Source organism: Macrobrachium nipponense, chromosome 46, assembly GCF_015104395.2.
Source record: "Macrobrachium nipponense isolate FS-2020 chromosome 46, ASM1510439v2, whole genome shotgun sequence".
Taxonomy (NCBI): Eukaryota; Metazoa; Arthropoda; class Malacostraca; order Decapoda; family Palaemonidae; genus Macrobrachium; species Macrobrachium nipponense.
The window spans coordinates 20,429,438-20,455,775 of NC_061106.1; the positions used below are offsets into that span (position 1 = coordinate 20,429,438).

The 26,338-nt window shown below is 39.5% G+C and overlaps 1 protein-coding gene across 1 annotated transcript in view; it reads left to right on the forward strand.

The window, feature by feature from the left end:
• The window catches only part of LOC135214793 (Golgi apparatus protein 1-like), a 109,345-nt gene extending 84,537 nt beyond the window's left edge, over positions 1 to 24,808 (forward strand). Inside the window, exons 15-20 of the mRNA XM_064249155.1 lie at positions 5,278 to 5,463; positions 6,619 to 6,828; positions 7,189 to 7,308; positions 7,682 to 7,904; positions 8,385 to 8,491; positions 23,403 to 24,808. Of these exons, the coding sequence (XP_064105225.1) occupies positions 5,278 to 5,463; positions 6,619 to 6,828; positions 7,189 to 7,308; positions 7,682 to 7,904; positions 8,385 to 8,491; positions 23,403 to 23,567 (1,011 nt within the window). The 3' untranslated portion in view covers positions 23,568 to 24,808. The remainder of the gene's footprint in view (positions 1 to 5,277; positions 5,464 to 6,618; positions 6,829 to 7,188; positions 7,309 to 7,681; positions 7,905 to 8,384; positions 8,492 to 23,402) is intronic.
• Positions 24,809 to 26,338: the final 1,530 nt, after the last annotated feature.

Here is a 26,338-nt window from a genome sequence, read left to right on the forward strand (position 1 = left end):
GGGTCTGCCGCGATCGGAGCTTGCCGATTCTGTCTCGAACCAGAGTCTCTCGTCTCCGGACAAGAAGGCTCTCTCAGTTCTGGCCGGAGTCGATCAAACTACTTCCACCTCCTCTACTGCGACAGCGGCGTTTCTACGTGTCTTCGGACACCGTATTTAAATACTCCTTCGGTCCTCCTGAGAGGTTTCGACCTCGACGAGGACTGGAATGAGTCGGAGGACGGTATTGGCTCTCTCCTGTCAGGTGTCAATCAGCCCCACCTCGCCCAGACGACGTTCACAGTGGCGGCAGACCCTTACCTAACAGTGGAGAGTTCGTAACCCTCCGCGGGAAACGTTTTCCTCCTGACGATCATACGTTTTCCCAGACTCTTGAGAGGCCATCGCCGCAAGGCGGTGGCTGCTTCTACTCTTCTCCAACTGCTAGTTCCACTGGGAAGGCGAGCGAGTATCCAATTCCTCCCCCATTCCCTCTCTCCTTATGGCTACGGAGGAAAGGGGAGGGATCCTACAGAGATTTCTCTGTAGGATCCCACGTTGGGGACTGCGCTACCGGGGGGACCTTCGGGTCCTACCTGACGTAAGCACGGTCGTTGAGGAGGGATCCTGCCCCATTCTCGATTTCTACGGGAATCGAGAGGACCACCAGCCGATATCGTTTGACGAATTCGGTGGGGGTTTCGCAGACTGCTTAGAATTTTACGGAATTTCTAGCGCATTCAGAGTGTTCGAGTTTTTTACGATCTCCAAACACTTAGGCGAGACCACGGTCCAAAGTGAGCGAGACGAGAATCCCCGATATGTTACACGATAAATCGGGGGGGAACCCCTCGCCTACGCTCGAATTCCTGGAATTTCTAGCATTGGGAAGAAGACTGCTGCTGAAAGAAACTATCTCATAGTAGGCGACCAACCTGGAATAGAGAAGATCGGAGGGGAATATCCAGTTTGGCTTGAACTATCGTCTTAGTATTCTGTTCACCATTGAAGCTTTCCTTCGAGGAAGACTTCTCCTTCACTCTCTTTGATAGAGATCGAAGGTGGTCGATCTCCAATCCTTATTTTGTTTTCTTGAAGGAAAGAATTTAGATGGAGATCGTTGTTCAGATCCTACAAAATATACTACATATATTAACCTCGCGACCATGATTCTACTAAGCAGTTGAATTGTCCGAGGGGTAAGCGCATATCCTAGTTAATCTACGGATTGCGACTTAGAAGAGAAGTATTCTAATTGAACTGCAACTCGGGGTTGCCTGCAACCTCCAGGAGTTTTTTCAGTTTCAATTTTATTATCTACTTATGGTTTTGTCATGACAACACCATTTCAACTTTTATATTTACCGAAATTCGTTTCGCCTAAATATAATTGCTCGAGCATATCTTTTATGCTCGATAGTTCTAGCCGAACGCATTCCTTCGTGGAATAATGGATTACCTGGCAACTCAGGATGACGAGTCAGTGAGAGCTCAGGCTCAACTACTGCGTATTGAACTGCCTGATAGCAGCTCAGTATCAGCTGGGCCTCCGAGATGCACGGTCAGTTATGTCTCTCTCTCCCCTGCTTTGATTGACTACCGAACCGTATCTCTGCCCAACAATCATGGACTTAGGTCTCTGATTAACGGGGATTCTCGCAATAATGAAGGACCATCTACTGCTGTGACGCTAGATTCCATCGCCTTCGACATTGCGAGAATTTTCAACAGAGATATCTCTTGGACTCTTTCATCTTTCTGTTTACCGCACGGTAACAGAAGTCTGTACAAGTCTCCCGCTGCATCGCACTGCGATAATGCGAATGATTTTGCAGACATCTGAGTTTGTCTTCAAAATATCTCGTATTCGTAGGTGTACAATTGTTCATTGTTCAACCCGAATTACGAGATGTGTCAGAAGACATCGCCTACTCTCCGACCTGACAGCTCTACTTCCAAATGTTCAGCCATGAGAAGCAGTTCTTCAGGCGGCTTTCCCCTGTGTTTTCATTACTGAAGAACGCCCCGCTTTCATTGCAACTACGACTTCTCACCGGACAGCAATGAAATAGCGGTTAGCGTTTTCAGTCATTTGTAAGCACAGGTTATGAATCTTGAGAATCCTTCTCTCGATTCGTCTGTGAAGACGTAGGTTGCATTCAATATCTACCTTCGTCTTCAACGGTACATAGTGTTGTTTGTTCTCCTTAGCTGAGATTCAACAACTATGAGATGTTTTGCCTTCAGGGACCTCGGTCTCTAGAAGGCAATTGACTTTCGCCTGTTGGGCACATGCCTTAAGAGAATCATCACCTCGCTGTCCGGCATTGGTGACAAACAAATACATTATTTGTTTGGTCTCTCGGCATAACCCTTTAAGGCGAAGGTCACGTGACTTACTCGGATGCTTGGACAACTTGCCTCCTACCGAACGCAGTCAGTCGGCAGCTGTCAGAGCGCCTGAGTCAGTTACGAACTATGCTGTTGACTTAGTTCGGTTGTTACAGAGCAATCATTACTTCGTTTTAATAGCTTGTCACAGTACCCATACCATCGACACCCACCATGGAGTGTCGGTGTCCTATCCACTACCGAGAACTTCGCTGCATGGGGATAGGAGGATGCGAGAGACTTCGTGCAAACGGACAGACCAGTATGGGTACTGGACATCACCGAAAGTAGTGAAGAGAGGGATAGGTCATGCGACTATTTCCTTCTTTTCCTCTGAGGAACTGCATGACTTCGCCTGCCGAAGTCAAGCATCCAGGGGGTGATGGGGATCCGTGACGCTCGATTTTGTACCGAACTTCGTAGCGAAGACTCAGAACCCTTCGTCCCTGACGATTGGTTCGAGTCGTTCACAATCCCCTCCCTAATGGACTTCACCGCCTTCGATGCGAAGGAGATGCTGCCTTGTCCGCAAGAACTTCTCCGTGGCGCAGGTACCGAAGGCAGGGGTCTGGTCCAACCAGACCACATGCCCTTCCTTCTACCTTCGGGATATTGCCCACAGGTCCTTGGATCTTTTTCCTTGGGACCCGTGGTGGCTGCTCAACACGTTGTGTAGCGAACCCAGACTCTCGCAGGCTGAACAGCATTGAGTCCTGGTGTGACCGTAAGAATGGATGAGTGAATGAGAGTGTGACTGGCTCCTCTTCCCATCTTTTTTTTTTTCCCCTCTACCCTGTGGTTAGAGGGACACGGTCGTAATCCCTGCCTGGATAAGGACAAGATGCAGGTGAGCTACTCACAGAGCCCCATCCTATCCCTTTCACTAGGATAGTGAGCGTATATCCAACCACTTCCTCCAACAAGGGGGAGGAAGTGGATGCCAGCTTGAGACAACCCATACTTTATGTTGCCTCTTGCAAACAGGAACAAGTTCTTGCTTGCTGGTACGAAGAGATACTCTTGCCTCTCTCTTAGTACTGGCCCAGAGGTCTGACCATTGATCCTGCGGTGCACACCCCGATCAATCGGACAGAGGCTTGGATCCCTCCCTCGCTCTTACGACCAGGGAGGCATTCCAGGGATGGACGAACACCAGTCTGTTCATCAAAAGACTCAGATTCCTCCCACCAAGAAGTGAGTCTTCCTATTGTTAAAGGACCGATGGTTTGTATTACGTATCGGAACAAATGACAATTTGTCGAAAATTGCATTTTTCCTAACTATACAAACCTGAGGTCCTTTACATATAGTCCCTCCTCATGCCACCCCTCACTCTGCGTATTTTGCATGGGCCAAAAGCAAAAGTGATTTGTTCTCCGCGCGACTGTCGGACAAGCAGTTAACTACCGTTCTCCCCTTGTTCGAAGCTTACGACCGTTCCAGCTGCCGCTAGCTACTTCCTATTGTTAAAGGACCTCAGGTTTGTATAGTTAGGAAAAATGCAATTTTCGACAAATTGTCATTTTATATCTACGTTTAATACGTCCAATTGGCGTTAAAGGGTTAACTGGTTATAGATGCCAAAATCTGGTTATCGGCACCATAAGCACCACATAATCACTGATTTTTGGTTATTGGTGATTTTCAGTTATCAAGCAGTCTGAATAGAACCCCTGCTGCTAACTGGAGACTGCCTATATATATTGAATGGGGAAACAAATGCAACTGATGCTTGCCTGTGTAAACCTGTAATTGTGGGGTTCTTTGTATAAAGGGTAACTGACCTTTAATTCTCGGTTATGTGCAAGATTGAGTTGATCATTTGGCATGTTTTGCTGATCTTTTGTGTCTTCGCTTCTATAATTAAAGATGGTGATGTGTTCTAATTTTTAGATATTCTTGCATACAGTACAATTACATATGATTATGTACTTACAGTGATTGTTACATTTAAACATGAAAAAAAATTTGTGAAAAAAATTATCTTACAAATGAAAGCATTGTTCTTTACTTACCTTGTGAGTGCTTACTCAGAAATTCCAAGTTATTTAATTAAATGAATTGTAATTGCTTGCTTGCATTACAGAACAGGTATACGTACTACATTATAGTAAGTCTTAATGTTACTTCAGATTTTAAAATAATGGCAAAAGGAAGTTTCATTGCACTTGTTTGTATGTATATTATCGAGAATAGGTAGTGATTTTAAATTAACCATTAACAGTGAATTTTCTGTTAGTTTGTGAGCTTATTTTCAAGGTGAGATTGCATACTGAGAATTATTGTAAGTTATTTAATATGGTATTGGTATTTTCATTAATAACATTTTTAAGTGATACATTAAGTATTGCACTTTATATGTACTATACTTGTCAGTCCATGTATGCAAGTGTGTATAAATATATGTAGTATTAGACCACTTCAGAGTAACAAGGTTTTCAGTTTGTTTAGATTATGAAAATTTAAAGCAGTGTAGTAGTATACAGCTTGTAATTTCAGTTTTGCAATTTCCTCATTATTTCTGCACACAGTGATAGGTATGCAGTTATATTTAATTAAAGAATAATTTATGAAAAGAAAAGAAAAAAAAATTTAACAAAGCAAAATTATTACAGCTTAGCATTAAGATTACAGCATTAATAGGTAACCATTGTTACTTGAAAACTGAATGACCATTTTTTATTTTTATTTCCAGTGTTGCATGAATCTTGTAAACTTCTCTATCATATTCAATGCTAGAATAATGGTACTAGAAATCTGGAAAGCAAATGATGTTACTTTAATTGAATCATTCTTAAATTTTCTAAAGTACTATCAAGAAGACTTGCATTACTACAAAAATGCTAATACCCCTGTACATAGTCTTGAGGTAAAAATTCTTATACACAATTCATGCAAATATTTCAGGTCTTGGAGTGTTTGAGGGATCATCGGCGTAACTTAACGAGTATCTGTCACAAACTTATATTCTTGAGGGAACAGGAAGAGCACCTTGATCCTGGGACTGATGTTGTTCTTGTTACTGCATGTAGAAAAATGATTGAACAACATTGTCGTGCAGAAGATTCTGGAAAATTACTTTTTTGTCTAAGGGTGAGTGATTTGGGCAAGTATTGAATCAAGAAAAGTGCAAATGCTTGTATTTTTTTTGTTTTGTATGTATGAAAATTGTGACTTACACTGTGGTTGGACATGGCATATTGATAAAATCAAGGTTTTGAATTGCAGACATTTATTAGTATTTTTTGTTTTTTGTTTTCTGATTCTAACCATATCCTCTGTACAGTGCCAGCTATGGTACTTTGAGTCACCTGGTGCTATTGGACATTGGAACTTGTCAAAAAGAACACCAGGATGATGCCATTTCATCTTGCTTATGCGTTGAATGTAGTCACATTGCTTATTGTGATTTAATGAATGATCCATGTGCTGTTTCTGAATTTACAACCTGCAGTACCAGAGTAACAGTAAAAGCTGTTTTGTGTGATGAAAGAAATTTCATCAGAAATCCTGATTTTTCAGTTTATTCATTTTATTTTCAGCTCAGTAGTTTGATTAAACCATTTTACTGAGCACCATCATAGGTACGTTTAAGAAGCTTTAGCCAAAATGTAAACATGTTTCCAGTTTGCTAGAATGCAAAATAGAAATTCATTATTTATGTTTCTGCAGTAGTAAGAAATTATGTTGTTTAGGAGTTGAGGTTTTAATTTTATGCCCTTGGAAAATGAATGATTAAATGAAACTCAGCCTTCATCATATCTTGGAAAAGCTTCCATTTAGAAATTAATGCCTTGGAGAGCCAGGCAACGTGATCAGATTTTTCAGGTCCTGATTTCTTATTACATGTGAATTCTGAATGAGGTATGCACCACAGGAATGATTCCAATGAACTCTTATGGTTCATCTGAATAGGTTACTTAGATGTGGATGGAGAAAATATTTACACTGAGGTGAGAAGGAATGAAATAAAATATAAAGTAGTAATGCAAAAAACTAGTTATTGAGAAAATAATTTGGTGAAAAATCATACTACCAATGATGATAGTTATTACATACTAATTTTGAGGCTTTTCTTAATGATAAAGATTGTAGAGAGATCCATTATTAAAGTTGTGAAGCATTTGGAAGCTCGAGTAAAGCAAAAAGCATGGATTGTTAAACTTTGATTGATGTATGAAGTTTTACATACATTTAATCACCTCACTAACATAATTCAGTGAATTACATTTAAAGGCTTTTTTGCAGATGCACAAGGAAGAACTCAATTTTGATTCAAGGTGTCGCCTTGTAGTTATGCGACGAATGGTGGAACAGACAACAGACTCTCGATTGAATCCTGAGCTTCGTAAAGCCTGTAGACAAGATATGGCTAAATTTTGCCTGTCCATTTTTGAAGAACAGCAGAATAGCCAAACAGAACTTGATCTTAATGGAAAGCTTACTGAATGCTTGAAGGTGAGCATGGTTTGTAGTTTCTTATATTATTGTAGCAGGATCCCTTTGACTCTAGTTGCATTGCTTTCTGCCTTTACTTTAAATCTACTCCCTTTTGTTTCTTCTTTGCTTAGTTGTGTAAGTGCTGAAATTTGACCTTGTTCCACTTAAAATTCTCTTTTTAAGAATAAAATCTTTCATGCTACCTGTATGTGAGTCTATCGTCTTTATTGAGTAAAACTGTTCGTATAATTTGATCAGTCTGTGTAATAATACTTTTTTTTGAAGGTTTGGATTTGATGTCCAAAGAACAGTATTATTTTCTTTTGCTTTAGACAAAGAATGCAGTTATTAATAAAGATTGTTTTTTTTTTTTTGAAGGAACAACTGCCTGGAAGTAAACTTAGCTCAGCTTGTAGACACCAGGTGACCTCAATGGCACGCTTGGCTGCTTTGGACTACAAATTTGATCCAATACTTTTGGCTAAATGTGAAGATGATGTAAGTTACAAAATATTGGTTCTTAAATAGATTTTTATTGTAAACTTTGTTTGCAAAAGGTGTAAGGTATTTCTAATATTTTGAGTAGAGACAGGTAGATTAAGGTTTTCTTATTGGTGACAGGATAATTTATGAATAGTCTTTATATTGTAAATCTTGTAGGATTATATAAGCAGGGACTAATAATTACACTTCTAGTATAAATCAGTGAAAAATGTTTAGTGCAATTGGCAGTGAATCTTATTAGTGGAATATTTAAGAATTCACATTGTATTTATACATACTTTGTTACTCATGGATTTCTAGAATCATTATATTGAATTACACGTATACCACAAAATACTTATATTTGAGTCCCATGCCTACTTTACAGATGAGAGTTCTGTGCCCTGAGTATCTAAATAATGATGATAGGGGTCACATGGAGGAGTGCCTAAAACTCAAATTTGATGCCAATATACTAAAGCCTGAATGCCAGCTTCATATTGCCCATGTTATTGAAATACAGCGGGCGGACATACATGTGGATCCTGTGCTTAATGCAGTTTGTGGTGTAGATGACAACAAGTATTGCGAAGGAAAAGAAAGAGGACATCGTAAGTTGTACTATTCATGTTGCCATTATTTTTAATGTGTATACATCCTTATATAAATGCCATCAATCTTTTACCAAGCTGCAACATAACTGAATGTCCTTTCGTGGATAGAGTATCTGCTGTTTAACTAACAGAAAATAATATGTAATGGATGCATCAGAAATACATAAAATGATTAAGCAGTAGAAAGTGTGCTCAAGCATTGTTTTGTTTCAAGCTTAGTTTCTTGAAAATTTCGCCTCTATTTTTTATTGTGCTGTTGTACGAGATTTATGTCCTGAATGCTAATAGCATATTTTGTATTTAAGTCATTATACTATTTTCAGTTATGCTTAGATTGGACTAAAAATTAATGCTGACACTAACGCCCATTTCTGGAACTCTGGCATAATACTGCAATCATATTAAATTTAAAGAAAAAGTTAGCTCGCTATTATGTTGTCTTAATGATGAAATATTTAATCTTGGTTATATTTTCAGACATAGTATGTTTGTATGATGTTTTGGAGAGGAACCCAAATGCACTGAAGACTGAATGCAGGGAAAAGTTACGAGAGCGGCGAGAAATGTACCAAGTGGCTTTAAAGGTAATTTGAATAGGTCTGCCATTTTTATGGAATTAACTGGTCTCTATAAATATGCCATTTTTATGGAATTAACTGGTCTCTATAGATAATTGCATACTAGTATATTTTCCTGACAGTGAAGATACTATATTTATTTTCCTAAAGTTATTGAGGTCTTGGAAACTTCTTACAGAGAGGCTAATGTAGATAAGAATATTAAGAGGTGAATGATAGTACAGAAAACATAAACATAAGTATCACAAAGAACAAACAGAAAAAATGTGGTTAGTCACAAAGATTCGTTTTTGTGTTTGCCGACTACAGTAAAAGTGTCAGCAGATGGATAGTATTGCATTGTGTTGAAAGGGTTTACTAGTAAATCTTATCACAGCAAGACTGTCGTAATCAAACATGTTTGGAATTTTTACAAATTTCAGCTAATAAAGAGTGTATTTGTAAGAAAAGTAACACCTGAACTTGATGGACCTCAATTTAGCAGACTTATATACTTATTAACTACAGTATTATGATTCATTTGTGCTATGCTACCATTTTTAATGTCATACATTTTTAAATAACTCTTAGGTTGATTGTTATGTGTAAAGTACAGGTTAGTTTTGGTCAGGAACTCAATGGAATTACTTTTAGCAGAAAGATATCTAGAAAATATTGAAGGGCAGGCTATATTATAGGGTCTTTTTTTGTACATGAACTTTCCTGCCAGATAATATACTTAGCTTACGTCTCTGACGTCACGACAGAATTCAAAACTTGCGGCAAATGCGACAGGTAGGTCAGGTGATCTACCCCACCCGCCGCTGGGTGGCAGGTGTATGAACCAATCCCCCTTTCCAGTCATAATTTCTCTTCCACCTGTCTCCTGAGGGGAGGCTGGGAGGGCCATCAATCGTATATATCTGCCAGGTAAGTATGTACAAAACTTTATTGTAAAATAACAATATCATTTTTCCTTTGCAGTCTTTGTTTCTTATCAGAAAGCCTGACCCGCAAAATGTCCATTAAGTTGAGGTGCTACTGTATCTCTGTTTAGTGGCTTTTAGTTTTTATTTTATTCTTTGTGGGATTTATATTCATGTGGTGTTAGTGAAGAGTGTAACTGTGCTGCTGTGTTCTGTATTTCTAATTTTTCCTGTTGCACTGTGGTTAGATTTCTTTGTCTGAGGCACTGTTGGCCAAAAAATTTCTGACAAAGCACATCTGGGCAGTTTATACTGTATATTTTACTTGGTAATCTGTTCAGGTTTGTGAGTTCACTGTTATGTCAAATTAAGAAAGTTTACTAAATATTAAAATGAGTGAGCTTGAAGAAACATGTCAAGTATTTTTAAAACAAATGAACTGAAGAACTAAAGTAATAATTATGCTGTACCAGCTGACAGCCATGGTACTTAAGTACACAGAAAATGTTGAATGAGTACAGCACCAACTGAAGCCAAGCCTTCAACTTGTGAAAGTGGTGCAACCATATGTTTTTTTCCACAAAATTTTGTTAGTCAAAATTGGGGTGTATTTTTGATGCAAGGAAATATGGTAACTTGGAGAGAATAAATAATAGTGTACCTTAATAGAGCATGTTAAAAATTTAGAGGAAACTTTTTAAATTCGTATATAGTTGAGTAAATTAAAAACCATTGCTTTGTTTGAAATTTTAAAATGTGTTGAGGGGACTGCCCTGTTTATGGTGCTAATTGCTTCCTCACTTTGATTGTTTGCCTTTATCTCCAGGGCCTTAGCAGGTATTTCTGATTGCTTTGGTTTATTAATCTAAAATCTAATGTTATTTCTGGGATTGGCCTGTGTCGCCCAGTGAAATGCCCTTATAGCACTCATTTTAAGGTATAAATAATTGCTAAATATACCAGAGAAAAAAGCCATATGGAATGCCAGAGTTACCACCTCTAGATCAATCACCTTCATAGGTGTCGGTATAATAACAGGGGCGAGTGGATTCCACTACCACAGACCTCCAGCCAAATAGCTCTCTCCTCTCTCAAAATCCCTCATCAGAGGAGCCGTTACAACGGCCACCCTCCGTTCGTCCCTACTTCTGCCAAGTTTCTGCATTCCTTCATAGCGCTCGTTGACACGTAGACGTGTTTTTGTTGTGAATTTGAATATACGTATGTGATTTTTGGACTTATCATGTCTTCTGAACTTCAAGAAGCATCTTCATTTGAGTATTATTTATCTGACTTTGAATGCGTTTGGGCAACGGTGCATTTTATGTGGTGTTGTTTATTTGTAATGTTACCTGGGAGCCGAGCGTATCGTCTCTCGGGTCGGCCATTTAAATGCATTGTTGTTCGCGTCCTTAGTTTCCTCAACTTTTTTATTACGATAAATCATTATCCCTTTTGCTCATTCCAGTATACGTTACTGTTATCGTGGAATTTTACCATTTCACTCCTGATGGGTTCCGATAGGTTGTTTTAATAAATTTTATCACTTTTAATTATAGCCTATTAGAAGGTTTCCCTCTCTCTCTTTTTCAAAGGCCTTCAGGAGCGATTTGGTTTCCTCACGAGAGTGCAACAATATTTCATTCTACTACATGCGCGAGTATTGTGTTGAGGCGACCTAGGCTAGCCTAGTGTTACGCATATTACTTGAGATGTAAAGATCTCTCACTATTTCGTGGTGTTCATGCATTTTATGTAGATGATTTTATTGTTATTTAGTTTATGTTACCATATTATTTGCTATTATATTGATGAGGTTGGGAGTCCTACACGAATATTTATATATCCTTGGCCACATTATTACCATTCCTAGCCTACCTGACCAGATCTAGGTTAGATTTTGGAAGTTAGGCTAGGAGGTTAAGAGTTTTTTCTCTGTACCTAGTTGGTTTTAGTTCTGGCGATCCTGACCAGACTAATAATTTAGTTTTGGAAGGTGATCCTTTACTAGAAAATTCTCTCTTGTCACAGAATGTATGTGCTAGACCCATCTTTCCTGACCAGGTCGATATATTCGATTTTGGAGGGTTAGTTTAGGTTCTGAGTTTCCTCTTTCGTGACGTTCCAGTAGGCGCCGTCCTAAGCCACCCAACCAGATCGGTATATCTGATTTTGGAGGGTTAGGCTAGGCTAGTAGATGGATTGTTTTTATTCGTTGGTACTTCCAATAATTCCTGTTTCAATATTTTGGTTTAGTATAGCCTTGGCTATTACCACCTTTAGGGTGTCAGTTGGCCTGCCGTCTTCTGCCCCCTTTAGTTGTAGGTTTTTCCATGGCTTCTCAGAAGGTGATAATCACCTGACCGGTCGCTGTTGCCAGGCGATTACTAGTTACCCTTCCCCTCCGTGCTCTTCCTTCCGGCCCGGACCTGTTCCGGTGGTGTTTCATTAGCTCGCTGTCCTAGTAACCCTTACGGGGAACGGCAGCTGGAGCGTTTAGCACCATCCCAGCGGGAATTAGTCGGAGGAGGTTAAGGAGTTGTAAATTATGTAATCTCTGTTAGCATCCCTTTTTTGTAATTTCACTAGTTACCCTTCCCCCTCCGTGCTCTTCCTTCCAGTCCGGATTGTTTCCGGTGGTGTTTCGTTAGCTTGCTGTTCTAGTAACCCTTCTGGGGAACGGCAGCTGGAGCGTCGAGCACTATTCCCAGGGGGATTAGTCGGAGGAGGTCAAGGAGTAGAAGATTATGTAATCTCTATGGGTACTTCTCCGGCTCTGTGTTTCCCGGTCGAAGTGTGATCTATCATCACTCTCGCCAGGTTATTACTCACCGTAAGTTATTAGTACTGCTGTGTCCACCGCTCTGTTTTCCATTATTCTCTATTTTATCGCTACCGCCCCCATTCCGGTGGGGTGGAACTAGGTTTAGAATACTTTTCCAATTAACTTGGAATAGCTACTCTTTTCTGGTGCGTTCAGATTCAGACCAGGTTTACCTGGCTCCCTGTTCTGCTCGTATTAGGCCAGTTCCGTCGGTCTTAGCGATCACAATAACGAGATTATGGATTCCGGAGCGAGCGGAGACTTTCACAGCTTGACATTTAGTAGAATTCTTACTGAGGAGTTGATTTTTCCCTGTAACTAGTTGTCATAAAACTAGTTTAAGTGTACTCATGTATCAATTCTAACTTACAGATAGTACACTGTCTGGAGTTGGGCTGTTCAGCTGTTCTCCAACAACCTTGTTGTCTGCCGATCTCATGCCAGCTGTTCGGTGCAGATGGACAACATCCTAGTCTGGCATCCGGATGGCTGCGAAGTATGTTACGCCTTAGTGCAAAACGTAACTAATTAGTCGGTAGGTACCATCCGCACCTTAGTAATGTTTATTTTTGAATCATAGTTCCATATAGGATGGGCAATTTCTGGAGGATCTGATTTCGTCCTTTCTTACAGACCCCTCTGGCGCTTAAGGCTTCCTCACTAGCAAACCTTAAGATCTGGGTAGGAATGTAACCGCTGGATGCCCCTATATGCTGTTGGAGGAGATGTGTTCTCTCCTCTATCCCAATGCTAGGACTTCGGCAGCAGTTGCTAGGGAACTTGCGACTCCTATCATAGAGAGGATCCGTCTGGATACACAGTTCCCCCTGGAAGAGGGTTTATGTGAGGAAGTGACAGGAGAGGTAGCAGACATCAGCCTGCATCGAGAACCTATGGCCATCGACTCTCAGGAAGAAGGTAGGGAGGTAAGTGAGGCAGGAGGTCTTAGCTCTAAAAGTAATGTATTTAGTCCATCTTCTTCTTCATCTTCCTTCCAGGGCTTCTCAAAGTCCAGGATCCTTGGGGATAGGTCTAGTTCGGTAATCCCCAAGGTGAAAACTCTAACAAAGAAGTCCCTGCAGAAGGCTGCCAGACTAGCTAAGCCTTCTCCAGCAGACTCTGCCAGGTCATCATTGTCTACCAAGCCTTTGACTGCCTCGGCGAAAGCTACTCCCCCACATAAGGGGTCGAGAGCTAAAGGTCCTAAAACCAGACTGTTGGAAAACGGCTTTAACCCTGACGCTTTTGCAAATCTCCTCATGGAGAAGATGGGCAGCATGGTAGACTTGAGATTCCAATCGATGTCTTCTCTGCTCGCTTTGGGCTTAGAAACATCAGGACAATCCATCCTGTCTCTTGCTCAGAGACTACAAACTCAGGAGAGTTTGCTGGCCGGACTTATTCAGTCTGGAGGCACACGGCAATCCTTTGTTGTACCGGATGCGTCTAAGCTCCCGCCATTCGAGGACAACAACCCATGGCGGTTGGCTCTGCATGCTCCTTTCTCTGAGGGCATGCTGACAATTGAGGTATGTGGCACCTGTCCAGTGGAAGATTATGAATTTTTCCCAGTGGGCCTCCAATTTCCCTTCCCAGGCTACGCTCGTTTAGCCAAGGAAGCCTTTGCAAGGGTAGACAAAGTCCCCAAGGAGACAGTGATCTATCCTAGGGACCAGGCACAGTCGGCATGGGTCCGCACTCTTTCAGAATGGGAGTGCATCAACACGAATTTGACGCCAAATAAAGGTTGTTACACCATGTTCGTGGTAGGGGATAACATCCCGACCCCTTGTACTTCCAAGATTGCAGAATTAACTCTGCAGGCCGGAATAGAGGAGAAACCAATGCCTCAACTTAGAGAGACAGAGCCTACCTCTCTGCTCTTTCCCGGAGATTTGGAGTGGTCAGTAGACGCTCCGGAAACTTTCACAGTGGGCAGACTCGACCCAGAGTGTGCTTCCACACAGTTTAGTGAAAAGCTACCCAGAATTCCAGATGCTTTGGTAAAGGCAAAATTTGAAGCTAAATGTAGACTGAGTAGGTCGATCAATTCCGTTACTATGGCAGAATTGATGGCCTCTGTCTACTCAGAGGAACCTTTATTCCGGGTCCTAACAAAGTCGCTGCTGCAGACTTTCCAGTGTGACCTGTATGACTTTGTGGTTGCTAGGCAGAATTGCAGGAAGCATGTCCTGGCTTACGCTTCCATCAGGCACGAGCCTAACAAACTCATTAAGGCTTCGATCTGGGGACCCAAACTCTTCCCTGAGGACGTAGTTAATGGCATCATCAGTGAGGCAGCTAGGGCTAATCAGAACCTTCGTGTTCGCTGGGGCCTTCCCTTCAAGAGGAAGTTTGAGGCCTCCGGACCACAACCCAAAAATAGGAAGAGGGTCAGGAAGTATCAGCCCTTCCAGACCTCTCAGTCACAGACAGTGGTGCAAGCAGTCGCTGTCTCCCAGCTTGGTCAACCTTCGACGTCTAAGGCACGACCACAACAACAATTTGTCCTAGTACAAAGTCAGCCAGCTCAACAGCCCTCGAGTTCGGCTACATTCGTGACCTCCCCTTCCTTCAACGCTTCGTTTGAAATGCAGGGAACTTTTCAAACCTATAATAGGCAAGCAAGAGGTAGTAGAGCAAGAGGAGCTTACGGGCACAGAGCTGGTTCCAGAGCTACCTCCAGGGGCAGATGTTTCAGAGGAGGCAGAGGAAGTAAGACCTCAATCAACCAATGATCCTTTCCAGGTAGGTGGGAGACTGTACCTCTTCCGAGATCATTGGACCTTCAGTCCATGGGCCCAAAGTATAGTATCAAAAGGTCTGCGGTGGAGATGGATAAAAGGGCCTCCTCCACCAGTCAGATTCCACCAAATCCCAACAACAGACCTTCTAAATTATACCAAAGACCTTCTCCAGAAGAAGGCAATAAAGAAGGTCAGACACCTGAAGTTTCAAGGACGTTTGTTCACTGTGCCAAAGAAGGACACGGACAAACGAAGAGTGATTCTGGATTTGTCCCGTCTCAACTCATACATTCAATGCGACAAGTTCTGCATGCTAACCGTCTCGCAGCTACGGACCTTACTTCCCCGTGGGGCTGTCACCACCTCTATCGATCTTACAGACGCTTATTATCACGTCCTGATAGCGAGAAACTTTTCTCCCTACCTAGGATTCAAACTAGGAAGACAGGCTTACTCGTTCAGAGTAATGCCATTTGGGCTCAATATAGCGCCCAGAATATTCACCAAACTGGGAGAGACAATAGTTCAGGAACTAAGAGCTCAGGGGGTTACGCTAGTATCTTACCTAGACGACTGGCTTATTTGGGCACCCAACGACAAGGAATGTCGCAGGGCAACAGCCAAAGTAATAAAATTCCTAGAGTATCTGGGATTCCAGATAAACAAGGAAAAGTCCTGTCTCATTCCAGCGTCTCGCTTTCAATGGTTAGGAATCCAGTGGGATCTAACCACGCACAAACTATCTCTTCCGCCAACCAAGTGCAGAGAGATAGCGAAAGCTACGAGACAATTTCTAAAATGCAGATGGGGTTCTCGTCGTACCCAAGAAAGAGTATTAGGTTCACTTCAGTTTGCTTCACTAACAGATCTCTTGTTGAAAGCAAGACTGAAGGACATCAACCGGGTATGGCAGAAAAGAGCCAACAGCAGACTCGAGACAAAATCTCCTTGATTCCGCTGATACTAAGGAAAAGACTATGTCCATGGACGACAATCAAGAGTCTTTCCAAGTCAGTTCCACTCCAATTTCCCCCACCGTCTCTAGTAGTCCACACGGACGCCTCTCTGAGTGGATGGGGGGCTATTCTCAGCACAAGAAGGTTGAAGGAACCTGGTCGACGGTATTCCGCCAGCTTCATATCAGTATCCTGGACGCAATGGCCATTTTCCTGACCCTAAAAAGACTAGCTCCGGCCAGGAACATTCATATCAGACTAGTTTTGGACAGGGCAGTGATAGTTCATTGCCTAAACAGAGGAGGCTCCAAGTCAAGCCACATAAATCACGTGATGATAGCGATCTTCTCGCTGACAATGAAACATCATTGGCACATGTCAGCTACTCACCTGGCAGGCATATGAAATGTCATTGCGGATTCTCTATCCAGGACAACTCCGCTGGAATCGGAATGGTCCCTGGACGCAAAATCATTCAATTGGATTTGCCTACAGATTCCGGGCCTTCATGTGGACCTGTTTGCCACGGAGCCCAACCACAAACTTCCATGTTATGTGGCTCCCAATTTGGGTCCTCTAGCTCACGCCACAGATGCGATGTCCATAGACTGGAACAATTGGCAGAAGATTTACCTGTTTCCGCCAATAAACTTTTTGATGAAAGTTCTACACAAACTCAGATCTTTTAAAGGGCAGATAGCGTTGGTAGCACCCAACTGGCCGAAGAGCAATTGGTTTCCTCTTCTACTAGAGTTGAAACTTCGGCCCAGAAGGATTCCCAACTCAAAGCTGACTCAGGTGGTACAAACTCAGACTGTGTCAGCTTTCTTAAGAGTTCTGAATGCCCTAACTTTATGGACTTCATGAAGTTTGCGGCACAGAAAGATGCTAATATTGACCCGCTAAACACACTATTTGTCGAATCAGACAAAAGAGAATCGACACTCCGGCAGTATGATTCAGCAGTGAGGAAATTAGCCATCTTTCTAAAAGAATCAGATGCTCAGACAATGACTACGAATCTGGCAATTTCATTTTTTAGAACTCTGTTCGAAAAAGGCCTAGCCGCTAGTACTATTACTACGACTAAATCCCCCTTGAAAAAGATATTTCAGTCTGGCTTTAATATTGATTTAACAGATTCGTACTTCTTGTCTATACCTAGAGCATGTGCTCGGTTGAGACCAGTAAATCAACCTCATACGGTCTCCTGGTTTTTGAATGAAGTACTCAAGTTAGCTTCAGATACTGATAATGAATCGTGCTCTTATATAACCCTTCTCAGGAAAACATTATTTTTACTGAGCCTGGCCTCAGGTGCTAGAATATCAGAACTGTCGGCTCTCTCTAGAGAACCAAATCATATTGATTTTGTCCCGTCAGGAGAAGTTCTGCTTTCTCCGGACCTGAAATTCTTGGCAAAGAATGAAGACCCTCAGAACAGATGGTCCCCATGGAAAATTGTCCCTCTTCCACAGGACCCATCATTATGTCCAGTTATTACACTAAAGTCTTATCTTAACAGGACTTCTAATAGGTCTTCAGGTCCTCTTTTTATTAGAGAGAAAGGTGGAACCATTTCCTTAAAAGGCATCAGACAACAAATTCTTTATTTTATTAAACAAGCTAATCCGGATTCAGTTCCTCAGGTACATGATATCCGAGCAGTAGGTACCTCAGTTAACTATTTTCATCATATGAACTTTGATGATCTCAAAAAGTATACGGGTTGGAAATCCCTGGCAGTATTTAAACGCCACTATCTAAAGTCTCTAGAGGCCCTTAAATATTCTGCAGTGGCTGCAGGAAACATTGTCTTACCTGATACAGCCTAATTATGTAGTTTGTGAAGTTGGATATTATTAATTATCATTATTTTGACTATTATTAACTTTTGGTACTCCCTCTCACCTACCTGCCTCACTTGTATTCCCTCCCTACTTACCTTTTTATATCGGACTGGATTGCTTATCAGCCCACTCCTGTACTTGTACATAGTTCATTATTCATATAACTGTATATTCATTACCTATGTTCACTTTCCTGGTGATGGTATGAACTTGGCCATATATGTTTTTAACACTATTTACTCCTGTTTTGGTTATTGTTAATCTTAGATCATTAAAACATGATGGTAAGGAAAAGTTTTATTTTTCCTTTTATATATAATATGTTTAGTTCTTATTCTCAATCTCCCAAGCTTGTATGGCTGATTCTCTGTTACTATTTCACTGGGCAACACATGCCAATCCCAGAAAAGGGATTTTGACGAAGGAAAAATCTACTTCTGGGTGAAGGCCTGTGTCGCCCAGTGAACCCATCCCTCTCTTTTTCCTGTCACCACCCTTTAGCTGGCCCAAGCTTGGGTGCGTATTCAGGAATGTAGAAACTTGGCAGAAGAAGTAGGGACGAGCGGAGAGTGGCCGTTGTAACGGCTCCTCTCTGGTGAGGGATTTTGAGGGAGGAGAGAGCTATTTGGCTGGAGGTCTGTGGTAGTGGCACCCACTTGCCCCTGTTATTATACCGACACCTATGAAGGTGATCGATCCAGAGGTGGTAACTCTGGCATTCCATATGGCTTTTTTCTATGGTATATTTAGCAATTATTTATACCTTGAAATGAGTGCTGTAAGGGCATTTCACTGGGCGACACAGGCCTTCACCCAGAAATAGATTTTTCCTTTGTCAAAATCCCTTTTATGTTTTTTCTTTAATTTATGTGATATTTCTGAGCTTTATTTATGCCCTAGGTGGAGGGACTGACCAGCATTTTGTAATTGACCAGGATTTTGGAAGTTACTTGGGCATAATATACCAAGAAGTGACCTCTTGTTTCCTTGGCTTTTGTAGTTTCCTGATGCAGGTTGCCTTTTTAGGTTGTGGAGTCAGTAACAGAATTAACAGAATTAAAGCTGATCCTTTGGTCATCCAGGTCTTAAAGGATATCCTCCTGTTTTTATTGCTACATCCTTCCTCCTTTGAACATTTTGTATTGTAGACTCCTGTTACTTAGTCTTGAGAAGTGTTATGCAGAGCAATTCATCAAGTACTGCTTAATACCACTGTACTTCAAGAATGAATAATTTTAAGTATAAAATATTAGACCCTCTGTAGTTCAGAAAGCGTGTCTTCCATGTTAATCAGATAAGTAAGATTCCTTTTTCCTGGTAAGGATAATCAAGAGGTCTTGCAATGCAAACCCATATTGTGGGTCTTCATTTTAGTAATCTCTGCAGAAGGTTTACAAAGATATCCTTCTAGTTCTGGTTTCAGGCATGGATGTCTAGGACTTGGTTTTAGCTTTCTTGGTAATTTACTCTGTAAAGACAATTTCTGTTGCTGAAATTAATACACTTTCCTGATGCTTTCAGTCAGTATTTTTCTGTGACTCAAGGGATTCTATTAGAGGTACAGTACATAGTCACATTTCTGATACTGGTTTGGTCACTAGTGTCTTTAGTGTATGGTAACCAATTAATCAATTAATGTCTTCATCATCATCTATCTCAGCTGTATTGTAACATTACACACTTGTGTTGATTGGACTTGATTTATGGAATTCTAAATGAATAATATAGAAAAATGCCATTGTTGTTCATATATGAAACAAACCTTCGGTCTTAACATTAGGTAAATATACTCAGTGCCAGCTGGAAACCGGTAAAGTTTAAAATAATTGTGTACGTAAGGGACTATTGGCATCTGTGCTTGGTCACGAGACATGTGAGACCACCCACATACCCCTCATTAACTCGTGACCCCGTTAGTTATTTTCTTACCACCTTTAAGTGAGGACGTGCTTTGCTCCGTCCTTTTAAAGCCGGTTTAGTTTGCCCCCTGTTGTTTTCAATTTGTTGTTTGGAATTCCTGTGTATGTGAACAGGAAGCCTTCTCATGCTGCAAGACTTCCTGGATATCACAAGAAGCAGATGAACGCCCTGTTATTTTCTTCGACGGTTTCGACGTCGAAGTACTCATCGTGTAGTAAGTCGTAGGTGAAGAAACTCTTAAGGTACGGTTAATTTGTTACCTGTGCTTGGGAATATCGCATATTCATGTGGATTGCCTGTAATGCAAAGCTTTGATGTATCTGGATGTGCTTTGGGAAGTAGTTATGACTAATTGTGCTCCTTTCCCTGCGGGGAGAGGCATGCATCGCCATCTTTGTTTTATGTTCCAGATACATGGGTAGAGAGGATGCAGGTGTGCGGTCGGCGTTAGGCTTATCAGGAGAACCAACCCAAAAAGGACAGTTGGTTTGATGTATAACGTCGTGTTGCCATCCAGGATCCCACGTGATGGATGTCCTTTTTATCCTGACATGCACTGGATGGTGGTCGGATGCGTCACCATCTGTAAAGAAGCAGCTAGGGCAACAAGGCAGCCTTTAATGTCAGGTTGCTATGACTATGAGAATTACATCAACAGCCTTGCACTTCTGGTAGGGTGCTGGCTTTGCATTCGAGTTGCTCAGTGACGTCATAAACATGGCGACTGCCCTGACGTCTCTTCACAGCTGCTGCCTACGCGAAGGCATGCTTCCATTTTCATTTCGAGGTACAAGAGTACTTTACAACTATGCTTTCGGATGGGAGGTTTTTAATGCACATTGTTTATTAAAGAAATTACAAGCGTTAGGAGATATAAGTCACATAATGGAAAAGACACAAGTCTTTCCTCTGTATCCTTCTGCTTAGGCATCATTAAGCTTAGGTGACTGGCTTTGATGCCAATGCGTTCTCCTGCCAATCTGGCTTTGATGCCCTTGCGTTCTCCTGCCAATCCTGTAAAAATAGGGACTTTGTAGCTGATCCTAGAGCCAAGAGGAGAAGTTTCTTCTCCATCTTCGAGCCAGGATTGTTACATCCCTATTATATGAAAGCACAAGTAGTTGTAATTGTCGAACAAGTGAATGATGGAAAGTTTGTCTAGTGTGGCTGCTGTGAAGAGTTGGAAAAGGCTAGAATCAGGGACTTCATGACTGATCCTCGTGCCAAGAGGGGAAGAATAATGTGTTCTTCATCTTCAAGCCAGGACTGTCACATCCTTGTAAAGTAGAAATGCCACAGAGGGTTGGGTCTCTTGATCTTGGCTGCAAGAGTACCATAAACAGCCTCACACTTCCATCAAGCGTGTTGACGTCATAGTCAAGACTGCTTGCAAATGGCGGTAGTCATGACGTCACAGTCTACTGATTCTCGATTTACTTCGCTGCCTCCGGAACCTAATATGCTTTTTGACTCATTGGTACACACAGTAATGAAGAATAAACAGGATCTAGAGGTGAAAATGGCTAAGTAAGACAAAAAGAAAAGGCGTAATTCGTCTTCTTCTTCGTCTTCTTCTCTAGATGGTGTCATAGCTAAATTCGAAGGCATCACTGAGTGTACCAGTCAAGCGTTAGGGGATACGGGATTTCGTGACTGATCCTCGGGACAAGAGGAGAAGAGTAAATTCTTCTTCATCTTCAAACCAGGACTGTCACAGCCCAATCAGCAAGAAAATCAAGAAGTCAGTGGCTGGTAAGCTCAAAGCAATCGGACGAAGCCGTTTACAAGAGTCTGAACGAGCGAAAGCGTCGACTGTCGCTGGGCTAGCGGCCGACGTGGAGTTGCCAGTGGTGACTACAAATAGTCTAAGAGAGACTACAATGCCGTGGCTTAACTTGATACATACGCTGATGCTTTTACAAACGTTTTCCATGGACTCTAGATGTCAGAGTAATAAAATATGATAAAATTGCTCTCATATTTGTATATAGGATTGCAAGCAGATACCTTCTCAAATCCTACTGACTATAATATTTTCGAGATCGAGCCTTCAGCGGCCATTAAAGATCAAAGGTGCCGAGGCCGTATGGTTGGACGACCATGACAAACATAGAGGGTTCGAGTTTTAAAAAGTTACTAGGCCTCTTCACATAACTGTGAGGATTATAAAGAGAATTAGTTTAACTATAGGCCATTAATTTGAATTAAAAGTGATCTTCATTAAGATTTGACAGGTAAAGACCTCCGGAGTATTTTGTTTTTCTTGCAAGTAGCTCTTCAGCATAAAAATAAAGGGCATGACAACTTGTAAACTTGTAATAAATATTTTCAATTTAAAAAGAGGATTTATTTGTTCATTACAAACCCATTATACTTGTAAATATTTACAATTTAAGAAGAGATTTTATTTGTTCATGACAGACCCATTACTTCTTCATTAGCATTTGGTGCATTTCGCATGTTATATTCCATATTTTTCCTAATCAGAAAAATGTGAATTGCACTTGTAGGTACATTGGCTCATGTGCCTGACCAAAAAGTACAATATATGCTCGCGTATCGTGCAACTTTTGAGACCTAATTTTGAAGCTAATTGTAAGGGGTCATATCATACACTATAAAATTAGCATGAGTAATATTCACATATTAGTATCGTATTATAAGATACAAACATAATAAATATGCATCTTTTCCATAGATCTTTTAAAGAGTAATGTTTACTTCACTGTATCCAATAATATAGTATGTCTTCTCATATTACTATTGGATTATAAAATACAAACATAGTGTACAGTCTTTTGGTTTGGAAATTAGCTGAGGGCAATTACGAGGCAAGTTTATTTCGCTGTACGTATTTAACTCGGTTCAGAGTAATTTTCTTGCTTCTAGTTAGTGTAAATGAATCTCTAGGTACTCGATTTATATGGGTCAAGGGTATTTTTAATTAAATAAAGTGCTTCTGAGTCAAAATGTGACTTAAATATGTCTCGTGAACTAAATTTAGTTTGTTTTTTGTTTTTTTGTTAATAGATGGCATTTTGGGCATGTATTTTGTGTAAAAAATCAACAGATTTGGTTTGCTATTTTCACTTGATTTCATCATAGTACGAGCTTTACATTTTAATATTTTATCGACATGAAAACAACAGTAGCCTGGTAGTTTTGATTAAGGTACTTTCGCTCCAATTTTATTTACGGTCAAGTTTGATGGTGTATCGAAGTTTACAGAAGTTTCATCCATGTTGCCGATGCACAATAATTTATAGTCATTAGCAGCTTGAACGTTGCAAGGAACACAGGAGGGTATCCCCTGCAGGTAAAGTTTGGCAAGGTATGATGGTTAATTCCTGAATAGAATAAGTCTTTCTTATTATTGTAATAAATGCTTTTCTCATTTTAATAGTCTTTGACACTAGTTTAACTGCCATGACTAGTTAAGTCAGAGTCAGAGATTTTTATCTAAGAAAATAAATTTCAAGGGTTTATATTTTTGTTACTAAGATTATCTGATAGGATGCAGTAATGAGCAGAAATTTATTATTATTGCCTTCAGTTTTAAGCAAAAATTCATTACGTTTAGGTATGAGATTTTTTTATATACTGTAAGGTGTTCAGCAATAATTTAAAAGCGATAATGTTTAGGGTGTTTAACTTATTTTATTATTACTTTTAATGTTTAGGGTGTTTAACTTATTTTATTATTACTTTTCAACAGGTTTCAAAGCTCAGCTCCCTGGAAGACTTGGTAAGACAAGTATCAATCTCACCAGAGAGAAATTATATAATTTTAAGTCTCATTACCATTATTGGCATCATTTTCATTATTGGGCTTTTCTGTGGGAGATCAACGAGACGGTACAAACTGCTTAAGGACAGATAAAGATAAGTGAAGTATAGTAGTGATTATGTAATGTGTGTTACTGTAGTGATGATGAAAGTCTTTAAAGGGTTGTCTCATATTGCTTGACATATGCTGTAATATATCATGAAGTGAATATTTTCTTTTTTCATTATGCAGTACGGTATTTGCTGTGGATTTTACAAATTTCTCTTATTTACATTAATTGAAGTACCCATCTTATTATTTTGAGAACTAAGGCCAGTGCTGCTATTTTAAGACATTGCATTTATATATAAAATTTTCAGTTATTTTTTTATATATATTGATAGTAGAAGAAACCTGTTTTTATGTACGTAGGCATACATCCTGAAGAATAACTAAAACATTTTCAGTGTATGAAAGATTTTCACTATGAAAATAGGAGACATATCAAAATTTTTATGAGTTTCAGTAGGATTTTGCATATTTTATTGTTCTCCGTGCAAAAATTTATAGATACTTACACCATGAAATTAAGTGTGATTATTATAGGTTTTATTTTTGCACTGTGAGCTCAAGGTCTGGTTGTAATGCTTTCATATGAAAAATATGATTTACTGTACTGTTAGCATAGTATGTTTTAATAATATCAAGATACTGTCTACAATATTGGCTTAATCAAACTGGGTTGAATGATAAAGAGCTCAAGCACAATTTGCATTTTGATTCCTTACACTTTAGCTTATTACATTCATTACTTTTTTACCTTGAAATTTACAAATTATTTGTCGTAACTTTCAGTTTTTCCTTTTAATTTTGACATTTATATTTTACTGCCAAAAACAAAAAGCAGTCTTTATTAAATTATTGCTGTGGATTTATCAATTTGGTTCCGTTATATATAGTTAGAAGGTGTTGTTACAAAAGAGAAGTTTTAAGAGTTTGTTTTCAATGCTTATTGTCACTGCTGGAGGACAAACAGTACTTTTGATTCCAGATTAGGATGCATTAATGTTTGTGACCATATTAAGTTTTTGCAAAAGGTTTGTAAGAGTCTCGTCCATTATAGAGTGTAGAGATTTGAAATTTTAAAAGTTTTGCAATACAGAGAGCCTGGAAATGATGTTTTTTTTATTGTAGTGGTATAGTGTAATCTTTAACAGGATGATATAGTCGGTTTTGTTCAGTCATTTTGCACAAAGGTTAATATTAGAATATTGTTAGAACAAAATAATGGGGAAGGATAGCAAACCATATTCCGACATCATTAGATTAATGCAAACTTTTTACCAATTTTTTTTCATTCCAAGCATCATTCCTCACTTTTTCTTTAGAAATGTTGATGACTGCTTTTTAAGCAGATTGGAAAGCTTTACTTGGATAATTAACCTCAAGATGGCCTTATCAGTTGTAGAGTTTTGAAATGAAGAGAAGGAGCATGAATTATTAAATTTCCACATCTGTTTTCAGGAAATTTGAACCATATTCCACTTCTGTTGGAAAATATCTTATTGGAAAACTTTGAGAAAGTTGAATGATGTAAAAGATTTAAGGGGAATCACGCACACATTGCAGAATTATACCAATATTTTGGGTTATTCTAAATATTTTTGAATATATGAAGTTTGAATAATGAGTAGCATATATATATATATATATATATATATATATATATATATATATATATATATATAGATATATATATCATATATACTATATATATATTTAATATATATAAATAAACTGAGTGATACAATGTAGGACACTGAAGAATTTCAATCAAATGCTTTTCCTCTAATTTTATATTGATTTTATATTCTTAAATATCACTGTGCAACTGAGAATCTGTGGCACCCTATTTGTGACTCGTTTTAATTTACTAAGGAAATTTACAATTTTCAAAGCTTTCAGGAAGGATGAACCCATTTGTCTTACACTTATTCAGTTAATGCTAGTAGTATATCTTATACCCAAGCTGTTGTCAGAATTGTAAAATAATGTTCACCTTAGTTTTATATTTAAGACAAAATGAAATGACTGAATTAATAAAGAGCAACTGACGCAAGTTATTTCATTTTGTTATAAGATATAGGGTTTAAGATTAAAATTTTGATCTGAAATAAAATATAGGATAAGATGCAAGTTTCAAATCCTTGTTTATGTAGTTATCAAATGAGAGCCATATTGTCAGTAAAACATTAATAGAATGCATGCTTTCATGCTTTGTTGGATATATTTTCAATAGAGATTGATTAGATATATAACGAGGTGTATAGTTGTGAATAATCAGTTAATGGAAGTATTTTTTATGAGAATAGTATTGTCAGAAAGTTTTGGAAAAAATATTTAGCAAGATGAGAGTTAAATTTTTTGTGAAACTGGCATAAATTGAGAAGAGATGAACTGTGATCAAAAGGAGACTAATAGGTGTTTCTGAGTGATTTGGACTAATTTTGATTTTTGAGAGTGGGGAATGGTTTAATCAAATTTTATGCGAAACGAACAAAACTTTAAAAAGATTGCTATACTTAACATCCATCATGTGATAAATATAACAATGTTGGTCCTAATAGGATATAAAAAGTTGCACAGTATTCAAAATGATCTGTATTGGTTGTGGTGTTAGTAGTTTCTTCTTTAGTTAGGTTTGTCTTGCAGTATGTAGCTAAATTGAAGAAAACATTTTCCCTGCTATTTAGTGATTTTTTTTTTCTAGCATTTATGGGTTTTGTGACAAGCAGCATATAGGAGATTATTGTTACTGAAAGAGATTATTTCATACATGGCTCTAGCATTTGAGGAGTTGGTATTTGTAACAGAGTTTATAGTGC